This window comes from Stigmatopora nigra, unplaced genomic scaffold (assembly GCF_051989575.1).
Source record: "Stigmatopora nigra isolate UIUO_SnigA unplaced genomic scaffold, RoL_Snig_1.1 HiC_scaffold_25, whole genome shotgun sequence".
Taxonomy (NCBI): domain Eukaryota; kingdom Metazoa; phylum Chordata; class Actinopteri; order Syngnathiformes; family Syngnathidae; genus Stigmatopora; species Stigmatopora nigra.
In genome coordinates, this window is record NW_027551604.1 from 1,077,396 (window position 1) to 1,087,717 (window position 10,322).

General features: G+C 38.5%; 1 protein-coding gene across 1 annotated transcript in view; it reads right to left on the reverse strand.

Moving 5' to 3' along the window:
• The window catches only part of LOC144191989 (A disintegrin and metalloproteinase with thrombospondin motifs 20), a 91,753-nt gene extending 89,412 nt beyond the window's left edge, over positions 1-2,341 (reverse strand). The window contains exons 1-2 of the mRNA XM_077710961.1: positions 2,227-2,341; positions 1,722-2,116 (exon numbers count right to left, since the gene is read on the reverse strand). Of these exons, the coding sequence (XP_077567087.1) occupies positions 1,722-2,116; positions 2,227-2,299 (468 nt within the window). The 5' untranslated portion in view covers positions 2,300-2,341. The remainder of the gene's footprint in view (positions 1-1,721; positions 2,117-2,226) is intronic.
• Positions 2,342-10,322: the final 7,981 nt, after the last annotated feature.

A 10,322-nucleotide genomic window follows, 5' to 3' on the forward strand; every position in this document is an offset into this window, starting at 1 on the left:
CTTATAGTGGAGAAAATACGGTATGTCGTCTTGTAGTTTTTGTTTTTTTTTGGTGCTTTTGGAAAGCGCAATCTTGGCAAAGGCGAAATATGTGCCATTCCATTTTCTATTCATCCCAATACTGGTCGCGATCACTGAATTGGCAAAAAGCGGACAAACTTGATTTGGTCACAATGAATGGGAAGCGATCTGGCCACAGATCTCTGGACCACAACACACCCACATTGGCCCTCGGTCATGCGCACCCAAAGGGTAAGGGGGGTCCCGGAGACTGAACTGGACTGGACTGGTACCCCCACTGTTGCTTCTGCTAAAAGCCAAAGTGGATTTGAAGACCGTGTCCAAGTGCTTTTGAGTACTTCGAAGGTAGAAAAGCACTTTACAAGCCCATTTAACCCTAAAAAAAATAATGATGGGATTAAGCCGGAACCTGCAGTGGTTTGTCGGACCACCAAAATACAACAAGGACTGTATAGTATTATAATATTTAAGATATATTAGAGGACGGAGCGAGAACTTTACCAGAAATAAGGCAAACCAAACAAGAAAATTAACTACTCTAGTCAGAGTTCTTTACCAATGTTACAAGTAAATTGGTGATTAGAAAAAGACTGGTCGCCGCTCAATTGTATGGAGTATATAAGCGACATCCAAGTTAGATTGGTACAGTTAGGTTAATAATTTAATTATTAGTTAATAATTAATTTAACATGTTTTTAGGGAAAATTATGGAGCCACTGGAAACAAATACTTGGATAGCATCCATTGGTTTAGGAGTATTATACATACTTTTTGTCACATATTTCTTGCACTCTATGTTCTAAGAATAATATTTACCCCCATTCTGTGTATAAATAGTCGATTAAACCCCCGATAAACCACAACAATTACCAAACAATCGCCGCACAAAGATTCAAGCACAGAACTTCTTGACTTTGAGACAAACTTACACAAGGCGAACCATCAAGAAACAACACTATAGTACCAAGAATAAAATGTAAGCTAATTCATATAATTAGTAATTTTTCTCATGTATTCATGCCACTTAAGTATAATCAAAAACATTCATTTCTGAGCTGGGGGGTGCTGGAGCCTATTCCAGCTGACTACAGGCACCAGGAGAAAACCCACACAGGCAATTTAGCATACAATTAGCCTAGCATGGATGTTTTGGGGATGTGGGAGGAAACTGGAGTACCTGGAGAAAACCCACACATGATTTTAGCATACAATTAGCCTAGCATGACTGTTTTGGGGATATGAGGAAACTGGAGTACCCAGAGAAAACCCACACAGACAATTAAGCATACAATTAACCAAGGATGCATATTTATAGAATGTGGGAGGAAACCAGTGTACCCAGAGAAAACCCACACAGGCAATTTAGCATACAAATAGCCTAGCATGCAAGTTTATAGGACCAGATAAAACCCACACAAGCCTAGGGAGAACATGCTAACTCCACCCAATGAGGGATCAAACCATCGACCACAGAACTGCAAGCCTACCACACAACCACTCTTCCACCACACATTACTTGATGCCATATTTGACATTCAATTGTGCATTTCAACCTATTAGTCAGCAATGTAATGTTAGTTACTTCTTACTTGTTGCTCACATGTGGGTAAATACTATTAACAAACAACCTGTTGCAGTGCAAAGTATTGCAAAACTTCAAGTTAGGATGCGGGGGTTGCTAGTCAGTGACACTAACTCACCAAGCCGGTGCACAGGCTGAAGACAGCCGGCTGCTCCTCCCGGGAATTGACGTGTCCTCGGAAGAAGCAGTGGCGAATATCCGCAACATTTCCCTCCTCCGAGCGACTCCCCCGGGGCGCTCCCAAGTGCGTGACCGCATAAGCGGGCGCAATGAAGTCCGACGAGGCGCTCAGGTTCAGGTGGAAGCGTTGTCCGAACGCGTCAATCCGATAATGTCGCCGTGGGGACGACAACCCACCACCACCGTCGCTGCCACCTCCACCGCCGTCGTCGTCTCCCAAACTCCTTCGCCGGCGCCGCTTGTAATGCGACGCGTGCGGGAAAGACTCTCCGAAGTCGTTGACCCGCAGCGGCTGGATGATTTCATACGCTGACAGCTGCCTCACCAAAACTTCTGGAAAAGCGGACGGGTTCGTTCGGTCAGGCCGGCCGTCCGGCGGCGGTAGTGGTGGTGGTGGCGGCTCCACTCCAATGGAACCCACTCACTCACTCACTCACTCGTACCTTGTTTGGGATGCAAGCGGTACTGCGATGACAGATGACACGCGAGTCCCACCAGCCAGATTGCACGCTGCATGGTTCCCACGGCGCTCGCTTCTTTAACGCGGCGGCCCTTTCGTCGAACCCTTTCCCACCCACCACCACCACCACCACCACCAGCCCCGGCCGGGCTCCGTCGGTCGCCAGCCAGCCAGCTAGCCAGCACACCTCCCCGGCTTCCCTCTCACCTCCGGCCGGCTTGTCAGCGGCAGGTCGCCGGATCGACGACGGAGGCTCTTCGCTGCAGAGCAAGACCGGCGTCGTGCGCTCGCTTCATCGCATGGCCGACCGACCGACCACCCCCTGTCCTCCACCCCCCCTCAAAAAAGTATCAAGCCAGACTATTTATTTATGACACATGCATCGCATCCCACCCCCCACCCCCCAAATACACGCGCGCACACACACTGGCTTGTGTTATTCCCTTCTCCCCTTGCAGGGAGTTAGTTCGCTGCCCGGTGCAAGCAAACTGGAGAGTGCGCTCTTCAGTGAGGGGAGGGAGGGAGGGAGATCTGCCAAGTATGCTCTCCCTCGGCCATCCCCTACACGACCACCCTGTGCAAGCCCAAGGCACACACACACACATACACACACATACACACAAGCCCAAAACCGGGGAAGCAACGCCCCCTCCGGCTTCACAAAGCCATTGGAGAGATAGAAGGGGTGTCCAGACTCGAAGTGGTTCGCGGGCTGCTTTAGGGTCAACTTGATTTCATGTGGGCCGGATCATTTTAGATATAATTTTTAGATTTTTTTTTTATAAATGGATTAAAAGCCCTGAATAATCTTTTTTTATAGAGCTAAACAATGTTTATTTTAGATTTTTTTAAAGCTATTTTTAGATTTTACAAAAGTATTTTTAACTAAAAACAGAAAAAATGGATTAAAAAAAATGACAATTATTGATTTAAAAGGGGAAAAATCCGGAAATTTAATATTTGTCGGAATTTTTTTTAGATATGTTTAGATTTTTTTCATAAATGGACTAAAATAACTGGATTAAAAGCCCCAAATATTCCGTTTTTATAGATCTAAAACCAAGTTTATTTTCGCTTTTTTAAAATATATTTTTTGATTTGACATAAAGATTTTGGAACTAAAACTGAAAAAAAATGGATTAAAAATGACAATTATTGATTTAAAATGAGGATAATCGGGACATTTAATATAAATCTATACTTTTCATTTTAATTTGATCCTAAAACTGAAAGTCCGCACTCATCATTTCCTTTCCCGGGCCACACAAAATGAAGCAGCGGGCCAGATATGGCCCCCGGGCCACCACTTTGACACACTACCCTAATCTCTCGGTTGAGTAAAAAAAAAAAAAAAAACATTAAAACGCAAAACAAATACAAATTTGATGCCGAGTGACTCAATTTTTTCCCAAATTCTGCTGTTTTTATAGACTGTACTCTGGCTCTTAATAATAATGAACAGTTGGGGTGTAGAAGGGCTGTTCCAGATGTGCAGCATGTCAAGAATAATAAGCACCGCAGGCTTGTGGACTCTTTGGATCACATACAGCAAACAGGTGCCAAGTACTCCCAAAGCCATGTCTTGCTTGGGCTGTCTTCCAGTTTTTAACTAACGAGTTGACATCCCCCATGGCACACTTTAAAATGAACCACGTTTGCTTTGTTTTGACTATCGGAGGACGCTTATCTGTCAATGCGCTCGGCGGGCGTGTCGCCCCTTTTTCGAGGGTCTCGACACAAGGTTTCCGAGTCTTTGCGTCTTTATCTGGTAGAAGACTTTCTTGGAATATTACGATTTGGGGCGGGGCTTCGGTAAGGAAGGGTTGGGAATTGGATTTTGTTGTTTTTAGGGTAATGTTGGAAAGAAAGATGAATTTTTCAGGACATAGAAAATAGTCTGTTGTTGGTTTTTTGGTGGGCGGGGCATTAAAGTTTTGTTTTTTGTTTTAGGATGCTCAAATTACAATAAGCAATAGTACTGTATTTTCACGACTATAAGGCACACTTAAAAGTCTTAAATTTTCTCCAAAATAGACAGGGCGCCTGATAATACAGTGCGCCTTATATATGGAAAAAATGTCATTCGTTGAGGGTGCATCTTATAATGCGGTGCGCCTTATAGTCGTGAAAATACGGTATACAAGGAGAATTAATATTTCAAGAACTTTTTGGGGGGATTTTTGACAAAAGTACACTTTGATTTGGGTTTTCTTGAAATCAAGTGACCAATAGTATGATGTAGAATTGATTGGATTGATAGCCAATCAGATTGATAGTCATTTAAGACTTGAGCTGTTTTTGTGAAAGTTGCTAGTATAAAAAAACAATGAAAAAATTGCTATTTTTGCTATTCTAACAGCATTTTGGGGGGGTTATGTTTCTAAAATGATTTTGTAGTTGGCGATTTTTTTGTGGACATTCGTTATTTTCTACAAATGGTGAACATTTAACAAAAATAGATGGTACGTGATCCTGTTTATATATATGTTTATATGTTAAGTTATTAAAAAATATGGACTGCACCAATTGTAACTAGAACCAATCCTGTGACTTAATGAACTGTAAATAATACTCCTCTGCGGTCTTGGAAACACAATCATCTGTCAACAATTTTTTCCAAAGCTGCTAAACATGACCACCCAGCCATTTTGGTCATCAATCATTGCCAAATAATAGTAAAAAAATACTATTTTCTGAGAGAAAATGGACAAAAACAAAGCTAATTCAATTGCCACCTTCAATTGACAGCAATATGATGATAGCATCATCAATCAAACAGGCGGAAAATTGTGTTTTTCTTAAATACCGAGCATTTTCGAACAAAAAACCTGTTAAAAAGCTATTTATACATCCAACATGAACCTAAAATCTTGTAAAATAAGTTTTTCTCTTCAACATAAACAACTCTAATCAAGACAATTACCAAAAAAAACCCTGAAACAAGACTATACAACCCAAAATTCAACAGTTAGCTTTGAATGTAGCAACATCTCATTGAGATTAATTAGCCCAGAAGAAGCTTGCATAATATCCTCCAAAATAAAAGTACCAAGGGAAAATATTGCCATACTTGACATATTTAACACAAACAAGAAACAAATGTACTACAACATATCAAATACGATATTGGAATCAATCACCCCCGAGAGCAAAAACAGAAAATCAACAGACCATGACCCAATCCCATGTGGATTGGTCGCTTGACTTTTTAATAACGTGTCAAGGAAGGCTGAAATGCAGAACCACATGGTCCCGTGAGCCGAACCCTGCGGGACACCACATCAGAGCGTCTCCACGTCTGACGTGAAGTGACCCACGGAGACCGCAAAAAAACTTCTTCAAAACCACGGCAGAACAAAACTGTCAACTATGGAATGATATACGGAATCTCATTAAAGCTACACTGCCAAATAAATTCTTCCAAGTAGAGAAATATGCTTATGAAATCCCATAATAGTATGTTTTTGAGCTTTTATAAACATTAACAAATGTATGAAGAGTGCTGAAAGGATTTACCGTATTTTCTCGCATATAAGCCGCGTCTGTGTATAAGTCGCACCCTTTAAAATAGCCTTAAAATCGTTGAATTTGACAATTTCTCGAGTATAAGCCGCCCTCCGATTCACAATGTTCTTATTTATGGTTTTAAGGGAGTACAAATGCGTAACTTTGAAGGGGAAATCTTCAGAAAAATTATCGTATGTGGTATTTTTAAGATAATTTAGGAATCGGTGTTCTGAAAGGGTGTTGCCTACATGTAGACAAATTCAAAAAGGAAGTCATGTGAGCAGTACAACCAGGAAGTTTGTCCGTAGTTCAAAGACACCCAAATAAAAGTTGTCTATTGTTTTATCTGTTTATCTTTTCTCTATTTTGAAATACATAACCATATTAGCCGTACTGTCTTCGGTTATGGCATTTTGTCTTTGTCACCTTGTAGTTTAGTACATGTCAAGTTTTATTTTGTGCGCATATAAGCCGTACCCAACATTCAGTCATATTTTTTTAGCAACAAATATGACATAATGCAGTAGTTTTCCATCGATTTTGTTCTTGCATTTTGTTCAGAGATGTTAAAATTAATTTTGTTTGGTGTTTTATATGTTTATATTTTCTCTATTTTGAAATAAATGAACGTATCGGCCACATTGTTTTGCGTTATGGCGTTTCGTCTTGCCGTTTCCAGAATGTCAAGTCTAATTTATGCTCGTATAAGCCATACCCTTAATTCCATCATCATTTTTTTAGCGCCAAACAGCATAAATGCGAGAAAATACAGAAGTAACGGCGTTACATGCATTTCAAGTCTAATTTATGTGCATATAAGCCGTACCCTCAATTCCATCATTTTTTCAGCAACAAATACGGCGTATATGCAAAAAAATACGGTATTGATGCCGTTACATGCATTTCAAGTCTTATTTATGCGCATATAAGCCGTACCCTTAATTCAGTCATCATTTTTTAGCAACAAACACGACATAAATGCAAGAAAATACAATAGTAACGGTGTTACATGCATTTCAAGTCTAATTTATGTGCATATAAGCCCTACCCTCAATTCATCATCATTTTTTTTGCGACATATACGGCGTATATGCAAAAAATTACGGTATTGATGCCGTTACATGTATTTCAAGTCTAATTTATGCGCATATAAGCCATACCCTCAATTCAGTTATCATTTTTATTAGCGCCAAACACGACGTATATGCAAAAAAATATGGTACAGATGACGTTACATGCATTTCAAGTCTAATTTATGCGCATATAAGCCATACCCTCCATTCAGTCATCATTTTTTAGCGACAAATATGGCGTATATGTCAGAAAATATGATATTTACACGAATAAGTGTTAAAATTGAGTCGGCTTTGGGACTAAGATTGAAGCATTTAACCTTCAAGAAGCCACTTGGCGACATTATTTGCTCAGGATTCATTAGCTGATGCTTGTTGATAGCTACTTACAAACCACTTTGAAGCTCTTAACACCACATGTGTAGCGTCTGTCACTAAAAACTTTTAACAACATGATCCCGCATGTACGCTACGCCATTACTAAATCGTCCCTCGTGCAATTTGCGGCCTCTGAGATCATATTTTTTTTCCGTCTTCATAACATATGTTGGCTATTTATATTCACTCGGCCAATAGGGACTCTCCGTTAGACAGAGTGTTTTGGTTAAACGACAGGTTTAAAAAAAGTGGGACGAGATTATGGTATGTCGTAAAACGCAAAACAAATGGAAGGTATTGAGTGACGGTATCTATGACGATGGAAAATGATCAGTTGCTAAATGGGGGTAGTACCCTAAAACCTTAAACCGTAAACCCTTAAAAAAGACGTCACTGTCAAATATTGTTTGTATTTGCTACGATGTTTTGTGCTAAGTTATGGGCTGTCAAGATTCGTTTTCAGCGGGGAATTGTTTGCTTTTGGCAGTTGCCCATTTGGAATCTTACAGCTGTTCCCTATTGGCCGATATTAGCATGGTAGCTTTACCGCATTGGTTAAATAGAAGCGATACTACGATGCTACATTTTTAGGTTGGTTATAGTATGTATGGGAGGGGTCTTATCTAAGTTTCATTTTGGTTTATTTTGGAATGGGACAGTTTATATTGATGAAAATAAACATATGTATATATGTAATTATGTAAGGGTATAGCTGAATGCTAATTACATATTTTAGACCCTTAAAATGGCCTTAAAATCAAATAAAAATACCATATGTGATGATTTTTCCTGAGATTTTCTCTTCAAAGTAACATATTTGTACTCCTATTAAAACCATGAATATGGAGGAGAAAATTGTGAATCAGGGGGGCGGCTTATACGAGAGAAATTGTAAAATTAAATGATTTTAAGGTAATTTTTCTTGAGATTTTCCCTTCAAAGTAAGACATTTTTACTCCCTATAAAAACCAGGAATATGGAGGTAAGAAATTGGGAATCAGAGGGGCGGCTTATATGAGAGAAATTGGAAAATTCTGAAATTTGAAGGCAATTTTTTTTAGATTTTTCCTTCAAAGTAACATATTTGTACTCCCTTTTTAAACCATGAATATAGAGGTGAAAATTGTGAATCAGGGGGTGGCTTATATGCGAGAAATTGTCAAATTCAACGATTTTATGGCATTTTTTCTTGAGATTTTCCCTTCAAAGTAACACATTTGTACTCCCTATTAAAACAATGAATATGGAGGAGAAAATTATGATTCAGGGGGCGGCTTATACGAGGGAAATTGTCAAATTCAACCATTTTAAGGCAATTTTTGGGGTACAACAGGTAGCTAAAATGCAATAAAATACAGTAAATGCACTCTTTCTGAAGGGAACTACACAGTCACCTCTAGAGCCAGCTCTATTTTTTTAACTAATGTTTGCAGTGGGGGAGGAGCTTCGTAATGGAAGATTTTGTTAACTAAAGTGGCATCATCCTATTTATCAAATTAGATTATATAACTTAATTCATCCCGTATTTGGGAAATTTCACTGTTACAGTAGCAAGAGAGTGAGAAAAGACACAGAAAAATACATTTTAGACATAAATAGGTCATAAATAAGTTACTAAATCCCTGTTTTGGCAATGAAATACTAAAGACTGAAGTGCTAATGTGGATGTAGGACTGTTATGTTTTTTTTTCGAGGGGGGTGGGGCTTCTTCGGTGGTGTTAAATGGCATCAGCCTTGGTGTGGGCAGCTGCCTCATGTTTGGGTTATTAACAGCTGTGAATTTTTCAACTGGCAGCTAGCTATACATAAGATTTAACAGGAGCTTCCCGCTAACTTGCTATTTTAATCGCTTCCTCCGTGCTGAGAGACGATACGAACTGTTCCAATTGGCTGGATATGACTTTAACGCTGTTCATATATAGTACATTATTTGTAAGAATATTTAGAAAAATAAAAACCTGTGTTAGCAGCAGCCAAAATAGTTTAATCGAAGACGATGACTGTGTTTTTGTCGGTTTTGTGTGTTATTGTAGTTACTGTAGCATTTTGTTTTACACCATGACCTATAAATACGAAATAAATGATTATTCGATAACTAATTACTTCATTTTTTACATATATATACATACATACATATTCATACACATATATACTTACATATATATACATGTATATACATATATACAAACATATACACATATATACACATATACACGTGTATACGCGTGTATATGTGTATATATGTGTATATGTTTGTATATATGTATATATACATGTATATATGTGTATGTATATGTGTATGTATATATATGTATATATACATGTATATATATGTATGTATACACATGTGTATACACGTGTATACACGTGTATACACATGTGTATACACGTGTATACACATGTGTATACATGTGTATACATACATATATATACATGTATATATACATATATATACATACACATATACATACATATATATACATGTATATATACATATATACAAACATATACACATATATACACATATACACGTGTATATGTGTATATATGTGTATATGTTTGTATATATGTATATACATGTATATATATGTATACACATGTATACACCTATTTACACACGTATATACACATATACTCATATATACACCTATATACTCATATATACACATATATACACCTATATACACATATATACTCATATATACACACATATATACACAAATATAGACATATATACACATATATATATTTATACATATATATTTATATATAGATATATATTTTTATATATATGCATATTTTTTTGCTGACACAGCCTTTTTGTTTCACTACATTATCCCTGCCGTGGCATATTTTAGTGTTAACATTTATTTTACAGCCGCAATCACTCCCCGTTGTTTAACTTCGCCCCATCGCCCCGGCAACAGCACAAGTCCCGCCTCTAAAAATAGTCAACGACTCAGATCGAATGTTCTGGTTCTTGATATAAACTGAAATTGTGGAGTGGACTCGGTGCTTAGAATGGACACAAAAGGACACTGTGTTCAGTCTCCAGTGAAGAGGACGCCATCTAAGCGGGCCTTCAACGCGTCCTAGGTGTCCCCCGATGAAGACCACGGGG